Genomic DNA, 17,452 nt, shown 5'->3' with positions numbered 1-17,452 from the left:
TGTAATTAGGAAAACGCATTTTCCTAAAGCACATGTCTTACTTTGGCCGGAGAATCCTTGGATTATTAACTCATCAAATGTTATAAAATATCTTCACCCGTAGGTAAATGGTGAATCTCTGACTACAATGTATAGGCTCTTACGTATTTCTCTACCACACCCAACCTAGCCACATGTTGATCCACAATGGAGTCGGTAAACGGATCAAAGAGCATGCTAGTACGTAGAGCCTCTATGTTGTCCCGAGTCAAAAGACTAATGATGTACAACCATAACTGCGGATTAACTACTTGAACAGTTTGAGGGAGGCTTGTTCAGTGTATAATCAAATGATCAGTCATCTGTACGAACGGACATTTCCGTGCCCTTACCAATTAAACATAGCGTTCACATGACATATGTTATTCTCAAACTCAAACGATCTTTATCCTTATTTTAGGCTGCTGATTTGACTAGGAACATGTTTAGTATATACGATATACTTCCTAATGAATTTTATGATCTTACATTGCGAGACAGTGCTCATAGTACCTTTTGTATATTCAAGAACTTTATCTATGCATCTTGCATGTGTATACAGATAAATTTATTGTCATAATTAGATAAAATCGTAAAATATTATTAAAATAAATATTGTTTCTACATGAGTCAATAACGCTCAAGCCACAAGTTGGCTTGCTAGACATGTATTCTAACACTATCACACTTGTCATATAGCCAACAATGGTCCTGGCAGGAGTTTCGTCAATGAATCAGCAATGTTATCTACAGATGGGACTCTCTCTACTGATGTGTTTCATCTTCCTACAATCTCTCGGATTATGTGAAACTTTCTCAGTATATGTTTGGATTTCTTATGAGACCTCGGTTTCTTTGTTTGCACAACGGAACAGGTCTTGTCGTAGTAGATCAGGATTGGATCAATTATTTGAGGAATGATCAAGTGCACGTTCTATTTTCTCTAGGAAAGAGGCATTGGTCATCTTTTCTTTCAGACCAGACTCGTATAGCCACCATTGCATCAGATATGTTTGTAGGAAGAGAAAGGTTTGCAACTCTTTTGTTAATGAGACTTACAGAAACTGTCATTTTATGCCTTTCTGATGATCAAAACTTCTGGGAAGAGATCAAATATGTTGAGAGACCTTTAGGTCCACTCAGAGCTTCAATAGGTTCCTAGATTTCATTTTTCAAAGATTAGAACAATCTTTTATCTACATTTTCTGAGACTCACCGGCCATATGTGTTGATCCTTTTTTGACAGTTCTACTTGGATATGGAGTTTGTTATACTTATTTCGTCTCAAGGGCGTTACCTGTCACGTAAACTACATCAAGTGATCAAGAACATTATAAGCAGAGCTATTGAAGCATTGCAGGCAACCAAGATTGATCCATACAGGTATTACACTTTAGATGACAATAAGCTACACTTATTTAACGCGCACCACGCACCTGTCATGAGCCCTTAGACGCAAGGAGTAAGGCCATATGTGTGTCTTATCAAAGTAAGATGCACCAAGATTGATTTCTATTAATATACATATCATGAAGTGAATGTTTGCTATAATATTATACAGCAACTAAATATTATATCTATCTATTACCTATATAAAAGAACCAATATTGAACACAATGTGAATTGTCATTTATGTCCTTTGGTTGTGAATTGTCATTTATGCCCTTTGGTTTGTGAATTGAATTGTCATTTATGTCCTTTGGTTTGTTAATTGTCATTTTAATCTATTAATTAATTAATTAATTAACCTATATAAAAGAGCCTATAACATTGTGAATTGTCGTTTATATCCTTTGGTTGTGAATTATCGTTTATGTCCTTTGGTTTGTGAATTGAATTGTCATTTATGTCATTTGGTTGGGAAATGTGATTTATATCCTTTTGTTTGTGAATTGTCATTTTAATCTATTAACCTATATATAAAAGAGACTATATAAATTTTTTCTTGTTTTTATTTTTCACTATCTGTTTTTCGTTTTTTTCAATCTACTTTTAATCTGAAAGCTCTTGTTATTTTATTTTCGAAAAGAATTTATACCGTGTATTTTATTGTATCTGTGATATCACGTGTAGGTGAAATTATTATAATTAATTTTTGTTTCAAATATTTTTTATTTCATAATTGTATAATGTCATCATATTTTTCAATTTTTTCGCGTTAGTATCCAACTCATTGAGTTTGTCTTCAACATCGTACATACTCTATTCAGGTTAGTACTCAATTTGTTGAGTTTCTCTCCAACTTTATAAAAACATATGAAAATAATTATCGTAATTATTATGTTATAAATTATATTTTTTGTTGACTAAGATGACATAAAAATGAAAATTTATTGAATTTATAAAGTTTTACTTTTTATTTTGTGTGTTGAGATATTGATAAATTCAATATATTTATTTGACAGATTAATGTTTTATGCCCTTTGGTCGTGAATTGTCATTTATGTCCTTTGGTTTGTGAATTGTCATTTTAATCAATTAACTTATATAAAAGAGCCTATATAAATTTTTTCTTCTTTTTATTTCTCACTATCTGTTTTTCGTTTTTTCCAATCGATGAATCTAACGAAAATACAGAAGCTGCAAATCTTAAGTCTGTTGAGATGATATACTTGATGAGCGCGAAGCTGCAAATCTCAAGTCTGTTGAGATGATGATATAATTGATGAGCACGAAAAGGATTTTGATGTTTTAGATTACTCAAAAATTTCACTTCAGTTATCTCTACAACTCGTGAACGACTCGGTGAAAACTCGACTTGATTTAATCGATTGCAACCCATTGCATACTTCACCTATAGGCCTTAGTGGAGTTTGCACCTTAAATATTTATTAACAAGCACTTGAATCTTTGCATGAAAGTTAGGCTGTGAAAATTGAAAACTTCGCATGTTTTGGCAGCGAGCAACCAGAGGATGAGAGGTTTGCTGATGTTGCTCAAATCGCAGTAAAAATGTTATCAGGGAAAGCAAATTTCGGAAACACAGATCGCGATATGAGTAGTCCCACGGCCTCTGTATCAGCAAGATCGGTGTTCTCTGTTCATTCTCACGTCCAGAAATGAACATCTAAAGCGTGGAGTTTACAAATGACCCAATTATGGGCAGAACGGGTGGCCTAATTATAGGCAGTCCAACACATAACGGTGGAACCCGGGCTCTTATACTATGTTAAGATTGGAACTTGGACCTAACTCAACCCCAAAAGCTAGCTCAAGGGGGAAGGATTGTCCAATCCCATATATGTTAATTGTCCCACATCGGTTGGATAAATAACCTGGGAGTTGTATATATGGGCTTGGACAATCCTCCCCCCTTGAGCTAGCTTTTGTGGTTGAGTTAGGTCCAAGTTCCAATCTTAACAGATATTTCTGGTATCAAGAAAATTTTGGTGTAATTGAATTCATCGATTATTTCGAAGGATGTATGGAATCTTGTGAAATGGATTAGTAAATTTATGACTCCACCATTGCCTAACTCATCAAATTTCAACACCCAACGCGCAGAAAACTCCCTCTGTGACACTGTAAACTTGAAGGTCTATTGCCTGAAAACATCAGTAAGGCATAGCTAAATTTGAAGAAATATGCAAATACGTAAATGGTCCGAGTGTTTCTCCCCCACGGAGATCCAGGAAATCTTACAAAAGGTCTTAGAATGTCACATTTAAGTTCAAATTGTTGGACTTAAGAGCATTTGAGCCTATTGGGCTTGTTATTTTTGAATGAGAAATTGGACAAACAAGGCTTAGATAAATAGATGGTAAGTGAGAAACGTCTCACATATGAAAATAATCATGACATTGGTGAGATTATATTGAGTTACACTTTGTGAAGGTATAAGAAAGATTGGTCAAGAGGCTCTCTCCCGCACACGCCGGTGCAGGGAGGCCCAAATCTTGGGCCCGATTTGCAATGGAAAAATGCTTGACTTGTGTGCAAGCATATGAGCGTAACTTGGGTGCACGAATGTCGGACCGATCAAGGCAAAATTTCCCATCAAAGTTCACCTGGTTGTTGCTATTTTTTATTTTCGAAAATTCTATTATGGATAACCTTCCATCTGCATGATTCTCCATATGGCCTACCTGTTGGTGCTCTAGCTGGACTGACCTTTGGTGCTCTAGCTGGACTGACTTTTGGCCTTTCGGATGGCCACCAATGACTGTCCATATGGAACCCGAGTGCCTATATATAGAGGCAGCCTCAAGTCCTTCAGAATTACAAGACACAGTCTCCTGCATTCTCATTCCTTCAACACACTTTTTTGTTGTCTCGGCTGCTGCTCCTTTCTCCAACTGATGTTCCTCTGCCCTCATGATAAAGTTCATGTACCTTTCAGTTCGCTGTAGTGGTACCTCGTGCTAGGTTACTGCTACTTGTTCCGTCGTATTCTGGGAAACAGACGTCCAAGTACATCCTCGAAACACATACCGGAGGGGACGAATATGTTTTAAGGACAATGTATTTCATACATGTCTCGGTTTGGTTCATTTTAAGTTTTTTTCTACTGTTTTGTTCACTATACTATTCGGTGGTTATCTTCATCAAAACCTTTATGCACTATATTATTCGATATATTTTGTAACACAAATACATGTTAACGAACCATAAATAGATGAGAGTCGAAAGGATACAAAAAGACCACTTCCAACTCCAAAAATTTCACTTTATCATCAATTTCTCGGATATTACAAGTGTTCACGGCTTCTTCAGAAGAACTCGAGTCGCTGATAATTCGAATAATCAATTTCATTCAACCGCATGCAACACAACATTTGTTCCGGCAACTCTTCAGCCTTGTTACCCTGTCAAGCACATATTAACATGCATGCCTTTGGAGTATATTGTTTCAATTGATTGGTAACAGGAAGATTTAAACTTGCCTGAATTGTTAATCCAAAATCCAAGACACACAGCTTGAGTCTATCTATGAAAGTTTCGAATCCCTTTCTTGAAATATAGCTGAAACGATGCATGTCTAGATCGATTTCAAAATAACTTTCACCCTAAAAAGAACGATGATAAACAACTTTAAAATTTGAAATCGACTCAGGTTTGATTAATACGAGGCTCATACTTACAGAGTAGAATTCATGTTGAGGACGTGAAAGAACGGGTTTCTCGTTGTAGGCGTGCATGAGCTTCCTTTCTGCTGTGCTTAGAGGAAGGTCGTCTATATTTGCTACACGACCCAATATCTTTAACCTTTCTCTGAAGGGTGTATTTGTGTCTCCTCGGAAACCTTTAACTTTTTCTACTTCGTCGTCAATTAGCCTCTGTGAATCAGACGTTCATATACTTATATACAAATGAAAAACAAAATCAAACCCTGTTGATTTGAATTCATTGCGCATGTGACGAACAATCATCCATGTTAAAATAGAGCACAAAACCTTGGAATCAAATTCATCAATCACTAACCTGAATATTTTCTTGAAAATGGGGTGGAATTTCCTTGGCAAATCTATCAGAAAGCTTAAAATATAATACAAAACTTATTCCTTCCCCATCTGTTTCGCCCTGAAAAATTGATGCGGGATATAATGGAATCTGTCAAACAAGAAAAACAATATGATATCAGTATGATGATGGAAAAACCAAACCAGCTGGTTTCTTCATCGTACAGGATCATAAAATAAGTTGTTGGAACCAACTGCAAGGTATCACATCATTTCACATGGTCAAACAAAAGCTGTTGCCTTATAATCTGCTACAGCATACAAGCACTTTTCTGGTCTACTTTGGGTATTTTTGGTACCTGAATGTTTAAAACGAGAATCGGTGGAAGTTTTCCTGAAGAAGCGATGACAGGAAGATCCACAAACTGAGCAATGTGATCGATTTTTCTCTGGGATAAAAATACATCGAGGCCGAAAGGATAATATGCAGCACAATTTGAAGCAAACTCCTTCTTTTTATCCCTACACAGGAAACGGACATATGAATATGGATATAGAAGACGAAACCACATTCAGAAGTAGATCATGCATTGTAAAAGAAAAGGAGTAGAGTTAATTACTTGAAATAATTTACTCCCCGAATCTTGAAAGTCCCTGGATCAATATCTGACCAACTGTCAGCCACTCTCTTCTCCAAGGGACAAAACGGCACTTGGGAACCAGCTATAGGTTGGCGTAGCAGCACTTTCGAAGAGACTGTAATGCATAAACCAAAATATATTAATCCCTCCATCTCCATATGCGAAATGCAGTATTTACCAGAATTCACGAAACTTGAGCAAGTTTGTATACTATGATAAAATGACACATAAATGTAATAACTAAATCCCATTATCCGAATGTTAATATTTGTGCCATGTTGACCAGCATCAAAAAGATTCATCTATGCTCACGTAAATTGGCAGCAGGATTTCCATCCTTCCATTTGAGTGAGAGTTTCAATGCAATCTTTTTCCTTGAAGCGGGAGGTGGGCTAGAGCTTCCAGATCTTCTTTTTGCGACTGACGGAACGGTTGAAGCCAGACAAGGCAAACAGTTGCCAGGAAGAATTCCACAGTTATCCAACAAACTATCATCCCCTCGAGTATTTTCTCCATCGAAGCATGATATTTCATCAAGAAACACATGCTGCGTGTCGTTCACAGGTTCATCGGATTTCCCTCGGATATCATAATCAATTTGAGGAAGTGAAGTTTCAGCAGCTCCACTCTCCAAATTTCGAGCAGAATTTTCCCTAGATGAATCTCTTTCATCAACGCCACTTAGAGACAGAGCATCTGTAGAAATAGAACAACAGATTATAACTGTATGATTAGCGAGATATACTCACTAGCAGTTGGAAGAAAAACGAAATTATTAAAAATACCATCAGGAACACTCTGAAAATCTTCGTCACTCCAGTCCGATTCCAGTAATGCATAAGAATCAAACCATGTTTCCTCCACACTTCCTGGAATTCCCAAGATGATGCATAAAAAAAATCTTAACCCAAAATCTTATTATCATTTCAGAACTCAAGAAATCATTAAATAGGCCTAGTTGTCAATTAAATCAAACATCGATCCCCTTATAAAGTCTACTTTGAAGAGAAGATAACACCAAATACAACAGTTTTACTGTCTCGGTAACATACATCTCGAAGAACCAATCTTCAGCTACTTCTAAAATGTGCCATGACGAAATTTAGAGCTTCAATATGCAAGAAATGATTCTCAAACATAAATTTTCCCATTTTCTATCAATGTTACACACAAAGTAATACGAGGAAAGAGCCTGAACCATGAAAAGTGGGACTGTTGAAAGGACGATCCACTGGTAAAGTTTGAATCTTTTCAACTCTATCCGACAATTCATCTCCTCTCCTCAAAGCCTTACTTCTCCTTCTATCATTCTTCTTTCTCGAGCCTCCAAATTTGGCTCCAACGCAATTCTCCTGTAGAGAGACGCATGCCCCCATCTCGTTCCTGTCGGCGAAGGGAAGAGATTCTTCCAAGAAAATCAGCCTTCAAGAAACGATCAGTGGCTAGTTCGATCGAAATCCGAAGTGATCATGCACCCATCTCTCTCTTCTTTGTATGATAAAATATCGGCATCAATAGTCTAGAGAGAGAAAAGAAAACATTTTAGAGAGAGGAAGCGTGAGAAAGAAAAGAATCCCTCCAACCATACTCCTCTCCTGCTCCCCGTATCTCTTTGTTACAATATATTTGCCATTAATTTATTCAAAATCCACAGAGATGCACGATTAAACTGACACAAATAGATGCACGTCAGCGTAAGGCCGTACGTGGATTTGGTTCGGTCGACCCTACCCCTGCGGGCACTGCCTGCAGGGATCGATCTAACGGCTCGGATTTTTTCGAGCCAATTTTTTTTTTTTCTTTACATGGAGGTGGGCCCGGATCACTCATGTGGAGTGATTCGGGCCGTTCATTGCCCGTGTAGAATGTCTGCACGGGTACGATGAAACAAACCGATTTTCACAGCCCAGTCGGTCGAAAATTAAATATACATAAAAACAATCAGCCGGATTCAATTGGATCCAGTCCACCAAGATTTGTGAATGACGTAGAAATCAATTCAACCAAAAAGATAGGGGAAAAAAAAAATGGGTCCTGACACGTGTCGGAAATCTGAGGTGTCGTTGAGTTTTCGCTTTCGCTTGTCTGCTTCTGATTTCCATAGGATGATTTTAATGTTTTGGTATCGACTCACCGGTTTAGTGATTTGGGGCTGCTGTTTATTTAAAGGTTTCAAGTCCGTTTCATTGAAAAAATATTATGGTTTTTTTTTTCCGAATTTATACTGTTTGCTTATAAAATTCGTTTAAATAAATTTTTAAAACTATTTTTTTAAGCAAAAATTTATGGGTTCTTTTTATTTCTAATTCTTTTTTAAATTAAAATTAAAAAAAATTTAAACGTTTATCCAAAAATTAAAAGGCAAAAACTTGTGTAAGACGATCTCATATGTCGTATTTTGTGATACGGATATCTTATTTAGGTCATCCATGAAAAAATATTACTTTTTATACTAAGAGTATTACTTTTTATTGTGAACATCGGTAGGTTTGACCCGTCTCACAGATAAATATTCGTGAGATCATCTCACAAAAGACCTACTCAAATTAAAATCACTTCTGTTTTTTTTTAAATAAAATCATTTAAAAATACTGGATTTTATTTAACTGTTTTTTTTAATCTACAACTTATGTAATATGAGAATTCTTCGTCCCCTACCTCAACCCTTTGTAGGTACTTTCTCGTCATTCACACATCCAGAGATTACTCTTCTGTAATCCTACGAATTTAAAACTCATTGACATTATGATTCCATCCCAGTTTTTATTTAGTGATTTCGTTGTTTTACATTTTAATTTTTCTGTCGGAATTTTTTTTATTAAAAAGAATAAAAAAATCAATGACGTATGATTGGTGAATTGATGTAATTGTATGTTGACTTGCAAAACCAAGAAAATTTAATTGTAGTTGTACGTGCATTGCCCTCTACGAATTTGGATAGTAACTAGACCTGCTATAGAATCAGTAACCAATGAAGCCGGTGACCATTTTATTTTTAGTCCATTTTCCAAGGAAAAGGGGAACTTTAATTTATCCAAGTTTTGTGTGTGTTACGTCTTGAAGTTAGAGCCAAGATAGACAAAGTCTTTAGAGACATTAATGAGTAATTAAGATATTTGACAATTTTCTTGCCTAAAATGTATCCATTTCCATTAACCAAATAGGTATTCTTAAGTATCGGAAAAAAATATATTGAATTTTCGATATATCAATATTATTGTATAAAAAAATTCTCAATTGCGATGCGATACATTAACAGTATCTAACTTTTCGGTACAATAACAATATATAATTTGAAAATTTCGATATATGTCGAAATACCGAAAAATATATATAAAAAAATTTTAAAATATATAATATTTTTAAACAATAAAATTTTAAAAATGTAATGTTTTTTCGGTATAAAACATTATATACAGATATAGTACCGAAATCTAGATATACGGTACACTTTCGATATAATTGATATGCTAGTATTATAATATAATGAGAGGAGGCTGATAGGTGTGTACATGTCAATATCTCTAAATATAATATAAATAACTTATTTGGTTTGGTAGAATATTCGAAGAATTGATATTAATTAGAAGTTCGATTCTCTCTATCAAAATTTTCTCATCTAGTCTGTCACTCAAGGTCTATCTAGGGATGACAACTTTCCTCACGGATTTGGGGCCTCGCGTGGAAAGCCCGAAACGGGGATGGAGATCCCCGATTTTTTCGGGTTCGGGGATTTAAAAAAATCCCCGATGTAATTTGAGACGGGTATGGAATTACAATCCTCATCCCTGAAATCCCCGAACTCGTCCCGAAAATAATATCAATAATAAAATAATAATATTATTAATATTAATAATATAATAATAATATTATTTTTTAAAATATTAATAATCTTATTATTATTATTAATATTGATATTGATATTAATATTAATATTCTCTCTAATAATAATAGATAATAATAAGTTTTGGTTTGAAAAAATCTCCGAATTCGTCATCGTCTTACCATATTAATATTTTTGAAACGGGGATGGGGGCGGGGATGGGAAGTTGATCCCCGAAGTTTCGGGTTTGGGGATTCCCCGAACTCGAAAAAGTGGAGATTGGGGCGGGTATGGGGGTGGAGATGGAATTCAGGGATGGGGATGGCAAACTCGCCCCCGCCCCGGCCCATTGCCATCCCTAGGTCTATCCAATGTGATTTACTTAACTAACGTGATTTACAGGTTACTGAGTTAACTCGTGAGTTTATCCACTTTGGGCTCTAAATCTACTTAATTAAAGAACAAAAGGACTGTGACTGCGACCGAAAACCAACGGAATGCATATCAAAAATAGATAAAACAGATTTCATCGCCATCTATATATTATATTTTCTTTTGGAATTTATATTTGCCCCCGATTTTGTCTTTTGCTAATAAAAATAGAATTGAATATCTTCAAATTTCAGCCAATAATTTAGTTTCCAATATATGGGTTCGGTCGACCCTATCCCTGCGGGCACTGTCTGCAGGGGTCGATCCAACGGCTCGGATTTTTTCGAGCCAATTTTTTTTTTTTTTTTACAGGGAGGTGGGCCCGGATCACTCATGTGGAGTGATCCGGGTCGTTCATTGCCCGTGCAGGCAAACAAACCCAATATATGGACAACTCAGGTGTACCCGGATCCATTATCCACGACTGGGACTTTGAACCCACCATCAATTTTTGTTCCTCACCAAAAATTCAAATAACAATTTGCCAATGATGTGACTGCACTTTCGAGGCATTGATTACATCTCACGCATTTTTTTAAGAAATATTCTTATTCTGATGAAAGAAGACACAGTAAAATTGAAAGCCTAATTAAAGATTTCAAATTTTATAGCAAGAATTGTGGATGGGTTGTTACATAGTCAACAATCCTTATTTTCACAAGGCCTCATTTGTTGTGAAAGGTGAGAAACTAATTAATTATACATATTTATTTTATTTAATATTTAGCTCACATTTTACAAATGATTAAAGCTATAAATCATCATAGTATTCAAATATGTTAATGAATTATTTCTTCCAACAAATCAAACGATGACTAGAATGACGTGTGGTGTATTTAGTTTCTTCTTAAACGTGTATATTATATGAGTAATATTCTTAGGTTTTTTAAGAAAAATCGTACGATTTTAATTTCATATGAATGCTACATAATTCACAAAATAAAGGTGGTTGTTACCTACTATAAAATTCAAAAGTGAGTAAAAATTCGTGTGAGACAGTCTGACGGGTCGTATTTTACGGATCTCTTATTTGGGTAATACATGAGAAAGTATTACTTTTTATACTAAGAGTATTACTTTTTATTGTGAATATCGGTATGGTTGACCGTCTAACAGATAAAAATCCGTGAGACCGTCTCACATGATAAATTGGGGCCCCCGGTTTCATTTCATTTAAACATCTGTATAATTTTGTTGCTGCAAAGGCTGGATTGTCACATTGAAACTCAAGTTCCAATCTCAACAGGTTTATAACACCGTGCGGAGGAATTCAGACCAACTCTCGGTGGTTGAAGTATTGGTCTGAGTTCCTCGTTTGATTAAATGTTTGCTCCGATGACGGCAAGCATTCGAATTACCTGGATTCACATCATGAAGGCTTCTGTTCCATTTAAGAAAGGAAGAAAAACTCTAGTGAAAATATAATATTAAATCCATGTCACATGGCTTCCAGTAGCTTTATATTTCTCAAGAATTCTTATTTGAGAATATGTTTCTTCAATCATCAAGGGGGAATCTGGCAGGAGGCGAAGGGATCTGGTCGTTGCTCCTCAAGTTCTGAAATTTCATTTTTGCAGAACACGTGCAATTTTAATTATGATACCCCTTGTCTCACGTCTTAAAAATTAAAAATTTAAAATGAGTTTATAACGGACGATTTCTACAGCAACTTGGGTTAATCATTTTCGTAAAGCGAGGCCCATTGTGCGGTTATGCAAGCGCGAGCATGTGCTTGGGACGTGACAGAATGGTATCAGAGCAGGTCACAAGCAAGGAACACCGGGAAATAAGAGCTATGCAAAGTGCTACGTGCATGAGAGTCACTTTTTAAACCTGCAGGACATAGTGCTACATGACAGGAGCCACCTCTTGTATCTGTAGGAGCCACTTTTAGATTCTCGGCTAGCTCTTGAACATGTAGGAGCCACCTCTAGATTTTGGTGGATCGAAGGGTTAGGCCGCATGACTCTTGAAACTGTAAGAGCCACTTCTAGATTCTCAGCGTTGGTGGATCGAAGGTCAGGCTGCGACGAAGATGTCGCATAAAAATTAAAGATTTAAAATGATTTCTATGATAACTTGAGTTAATTATTTTCGTAAAATGAGAACGAATACGAAGTAGTGACTATAAGGTTCATTGTATAGTCAGGCGCGTGCCCGGGCTCAGAGTGTGACATCAATAATATTTGAAATTCATCGTTTGTTTTTTAAAATTTTCAGTCAGTTTCTCAAAATTTCATTGTCTGCTTAGTTCCATAGTTGTTTTGTCAGGGTAATTCTGTGTCAACCACGAAGTACGATGTTCTGACATTTTTACCAAAGGGGTTATTTGAGCAGGTAAGTAACCTCGATATGATGAATACTGTGTCAATATTGATGGTATCTTAGGGCTTTGCATAGTTGCCGGAGTTGTTATCCTTTCTTGAGGAATATTCTCTAATCTGTTGCTGTCATCAGAAAAATACCTGGGAGAAGAATTTAGATTAAACTAATTGTCTTAACTTGCCAATTTTACGTTGTCATCTACTGATAACCGATAACAGAATGATAAAATTATTATTTTGAGATATATGTGCAAGAGAAAGTTTGAATTCTGGGTTTCTTAAACTGTTGAAAAAGTCAATTCAACTAATCACTTGTATTTGTTGCATTTTAGGCAGAAGAGTGAGTGTTGTTATAAGAATTGTAGACGAATGTAACCAGTTGGCTTTTAGGATTTATGAACCCTAGTCAGTGAAAGACCATAGCTGAACTAGAAATATGAGACCTATTTTTGCGAAGTTTTGTGTTTACTATGTCAGTTTTTCTAACTGGTTTTACCTGATATTCCCTTGTTTAATTTCTGCTAACAGGGTGGCTAATCTCTACTTTCTCATTATATTAATCTTGTCAAGTACCCCAGTCAGGTATGTCACCTCAATAGTAGTTTAGCTTAGTGAAGGACTCAATAAAGATGGAACAATTTGCGTATTTTTATCATTATAATTTTTTAATTTTCATTTGGTATATCATATATGTATGATTTCTTTGTTCTGCAACTTCGGGAATGAATGGTGGCAATGTGTTGACAATTTTTTTTTCCTTCTGTAAGTTGATATCGAATTTATGTATGTTCATGCTGTGAAGAAGTGATTGGTTATACTCGGTTGTGATATAGCTACAAGTGTTTGTTCTTCAAGTCTATCGGATGTTTTCAACTCTGGGTTAGAAAAGTTGTATGGGAATGAATCACCTTGGTTCTTATAGACGACTGCAGAGGAGTGACTTTGCTTACACTCGTGTGTAAGTTTGAAAGGTCTTCTGATATGTATCCTGTTCAATACTTAAAAATACCGAGTATCTCTACTTCCTTGATATGTGCATTGGTTCTTTATTTGTTTGACTTGTTTAATTAGTAGCTGAAACTTTAGAATTCTGGAGTGTGCATGCACAGTGACATGGGAGTTAGGTAACTGGTCTTCTGATCACGGATCTCGATGCATGCCTGTTCAATGTAGACACATTTATGAATTCTTTGTTCCCATGCAGTCGTGTAAGTCCAATAACAAATGTGCTTCCGCTGAGCCTTGTGCTTCCTTAACGAGAGATACAAGAAGCTACAAGTTGGAGATGCATTGAAGTGTTGCAACAGAAGTATTGCAAGTTCAGAACTGGGTATGCATCCCATGGAAGAAGCTGCAAATTGGAGATGTTGTCAGAGTAGTTTAAATTCTATTGTATCTCTTCTCCTTTTTTGTGCCTTACTGTCTATTCTGAACTGTCTATAATGATTTCATTGGCTTTGAATGTGATTTCTGTTATCTTGGTGGTAAGCTTGGTGAATCTCCTGTCTTATCTATATGAAAGTAGCATTGCTAGAAAATCCTATGAGGTGCCATTTTGGATAATGGATTACCGACATCAGGGTTTGTAATTCGCATCAGTAGATGGAGATACGCTTGGGCTGCTGTTGAGTGAGTTACGGCAATTTAGATTACACGAGGGAATACAGCTGTTTAGTTGCTGCTATTAGGCTTTTTCGAAACAGTTCACCCATTGTTTGTATAAATGAATCTGCTCAAATTCTTAGACAATGAACTTAAGATTGCTCATAGTTGTCAAACATAATTTTGATGAATCGTGGATACTCATCAATATATTTAAGTGACAGTGGCTAAATCTCACACTTGATGGATGAAATTTTATGAAGCCTGGTAGTCATGAACTTGATTCTTGGTTTGCACCTATCAGTCAAAGGAACTAGATGTGGGGGGATGGCTTTGGACTGACAGCTTAACACTGTTTAAGATTCATGACCATGATACTCTTTCTACAACTTCAATATTTTTGACTGCTGAATTAATCATTCTATCCCACATGCATAACTATTCTTGTTGGATTTTGCATTAAAGTTGGATGATTGACTGTTTTCTGGTTGCAGGTAAAACAAGATGAATCCTTTCCAGCTGGTATTCTATTCCTTGCCAGCACAAATCCTGATGGGGTCTAGGTTGTTGGTGTAATAATTTCTGAGCCAGATTGTTGTGGTGTACCAAAACCTGTTAAATCTTGGATGTTACGTAAAAAATTATAGGACAGGACTACATATATAATCTCTTGTTGCATCTCCTTTATATTCTGATCGAATCTACATTTTAAATGCAGGCGAAATACAATTTAAGCAACCCAATAATTCGCTGTACACTTTTACCATAAACATGATTATTAATAAACAAACCTTGTCAGTCCTAATCAAATTTTATTGCGGGTATGCTATCAGATCAATATCTTCTGCCTATGGCGATATGTAATTTTGCTCTGTTTTGTAACAGTTTTTGAGTTGAGCTCAACTCTTAATTTTGTTGTTTTTTTTTTCTTATTATTTTAGTTTAATTTTGTGTGATTTGATGTAGCTGTTTGCTGCATTAATTCTATGTTAAAAGAAGAGAGATATAGAGCATGCTGGAATGGCTACATTTTAAGAAGAGTGCATCTGATTTCAGAATATATGTGATGAAAATGTAGATATGTGTGTGTGTGGAGAAAATCTTTCCAAAACTAAATCACAATAAAATCACATCAATGATATAATTTTAATAATATGTGAGATTCCAGAAATATTTTTTTGATTTCTCTCACTTTCTAATGACTATATTCTAATTTTCAATTTGTTCTTTATTCCTTGTTTGTTCCTTCTTTTATTTTGTTGCATCATATTTTTTAACTCCTGTTTTACATGTCTCCGGGGAAGTAATCTCAGAAACACCGAATACATTGTTGGTGCAGTCATATTTACCGGGCATGAGACAAAAGTACCTCAATTTACTTATGTTGTACAAATTGCTCTCATTTATTTGCTTTTCATTTATCTAGTTGAGTTGTTTTTCATTTCTGACAAATGCTACTTGGAATGGCCTTTTGCCGAAGGCATTTCGTTAACATAGAAATAACAATGGATGATTGTTAAGTTTTATTTAAGTGATATTTGATATGTCTCAGTATTTATATGTTTGTTGTCTTAATCTAATTGTCCTGTGTTCAATCTTGTCCTTCCCACATTTTTGTATTCGTTTGGCATTTCAATGATGGCCATTGTATGTTTGAGGCTATGATGAAAACTCCATCCAAAAGAAGCCGATTGAAAAAGAAACTTGACAAGCATATACTTACTCTGTTTTGCTTTCTCTTCTGCGTGTGTTTTTTAAAGCAATAGGCAGGTTTGCGGTTTGACAGCTAGGAGAAGCAGTTTGATCTTAACAACAACTTTGTGGTGAAGAGAGAAATCTGTTTTTTCACTTGTCTAGTTTTGATACATGTTTTTTTATAAATGTATCTCAGGTTGCTATATTGACTTTTTTACCCTGATTACTCTCTATTAACCTGTCATTCCCTTCTCTCTATATGTTTCCGTCGAGGTAGGGGTCACACTAGTTTCCTCTGCTCTGTTTTCCGTGTCAGCTTTTCACTAATGTTCAGCGACTTGCTTTTGTTTTCAGATGATTAAATTTATTCAGTCCACTCAATTTATCAACAATGACTTGCATATGTACCATGCCGAAAGCAATATCCCTGCATTGGCACAGACATCTAATTTAAATGAAGAACTTGGGCAGGTAGAGTTTTTCCTTGATTATCTCTTTCCCTTTGCAGAGAAATTTTGTTAATCACTTGCTTTAATTTTGAAATATGGCAACTAAATGATGAATTCATGTTTTAGTGAATATTTAATTGTACTTTGGATTCTGCTGCTTGTTAATTTCTCTTGGTAAAATCTAGATCGGTTCATTTTGGCCTGTTCTTTCGACAGGTGGAGTATATATTATCTGATAAAACTGGAACTCTGACAAGAAACTTGATGGAAATTTTCTATTTGTGGAGTGGTATACGGTTCTGGTGTCAGTGAAATTGAGATGGGAACAGCTCAGAGAACTGGAAAAAAGATTGAGGTAAATCTATCTGCCATTGAAGGTGAAGTAAGTAATCTGAAGCTTACCATGTCTTCATTTCAACTACTGATCTCTATGATTTTCAGATTCTGATGCAATCAAATGCAACCTATGAAAAGGGTTTCAACTTTAATGATGCGTGGCTTATGCGAGGTGCTTGGAAGAATGAACCTAATCCTAAATCATGCAATGTAGGTTATTTAATTGATTACTAAGAAGCACAATTACACCAAATGTAAACTTAAAATTTACTCATAGCTGGTTTGCAACTTCTGTCCATATTGCTGCTTGCCTGTCTTCCTGCAATGATTGACTGATTGAGACAAAAGAGCTGGTTCTATCAGATAGTTACATTTCTGTGATCATTTGATTTTAAGTTTGATATTTTAGAATCTGCTTTTTTCTAGTGTATCACTATAGTCTATCATTGACATTGTGCATTTATATTAACAAAGGTTACATGAAATTCTGATGTCTTCTATTTACTTTCACGAAAATATGGGAAGGGGATTTACAAGATTGAGATATTCTACAAAAATTAAAAGATTTAAGCATCATATTGCAAGCAATTTTCGAAAATCCTACAAGATTATATGACTAATTATTGTGATGGGTAGATATATGATTAATTGGAAGCAAATCATCAAAGGTTGCTCAAAATCCTTCTCATCTAGCAACCATATTTTCGAGCCAAATCAAGAGCAATGGATTAGG

General features: G+C 35.5%; 1 protein-coding gene and 1 long non-coding RNA gene across 13 annotated transcripts; one reads left to right on the top strand and one right to left on the bottom strand.

Annotated features, from left to right (window-relative positions):
• Window positions 1-4,613: 4,613 nt before the first annotated feature.
• Window positions 4,614-7,712, bottom strand: LOC142543474 (uncharacterized). Its single transcript, XM_075650764.1, has 9 exons — window positions 7,257-7,712; window positions 6,844-6,927; window positions 6,371-6,754; window positions 6,038-6,173; window positions 5,777-5,939; window positions 5,440-5,568; window positions 5,100-5,294; window positions 4,902-5,024; window positions 4,614-4,823 (listed from the first exon to the last, which is right to left on the bottom strand). The coding sequence occupies exons 1-9, from the start codon at window positions 7,432-7,434 to the stop codon at window positions 4,728-4,730; spliced, it is 1,488 nt and encodes a 495-aa protein (XP_075506879.1). The 5' UTR covers window positions 7,435-7,712; the 3' UTR covers window positions 4,614-4,727.
• A 4,792-nt stretch (window positions 7,713-12,504) lies between these two features.
• On the top strand, window positions 12,505-17,216 carry LOC142543472 (uncharacterized). Of its 12 annotated transcripts, none has more exons than XR_012819751.1 (5): window positions 12,505-12,650; window positions 13,166-13,219; window positions 13,471-16,405; window positions 16,600-16,738; window positions 16,825-17,216. It is a non-coding gene; the product is annotated as an uncharacterized LOC142543472 (long non-coding RNA). The 12 variants fall into 12 exon arrangements; XR_012819750.1 differs by having other exon boundaries at window positions 13,440-16,405; XR_012819759.1 differs by having other exon boundaries at window positions 13,166-13,595; window positions 13,842-16,405.
• Window positions 17,217-17,452: the final 236 nt, after the last annotated feature.

This window comes from Primulina tabacum, chromosome 4, assembly GCF_025594145.1.
Source record: "Primulina tabacum isolate GXHZ01 chromosome 4, ASM2559414v2, whole genome shotgun sequence".
Classification (NCBI taxonomy): Eukaryota; Viridiplantae; Streptophyta; class Magnoliopsida; order Lamiales; family Gesneriaceae; genus Primulina; species Primulina tabacum.
This window is presented reverse-complemented; position numbering and strand designations above follow the sequence as displayed.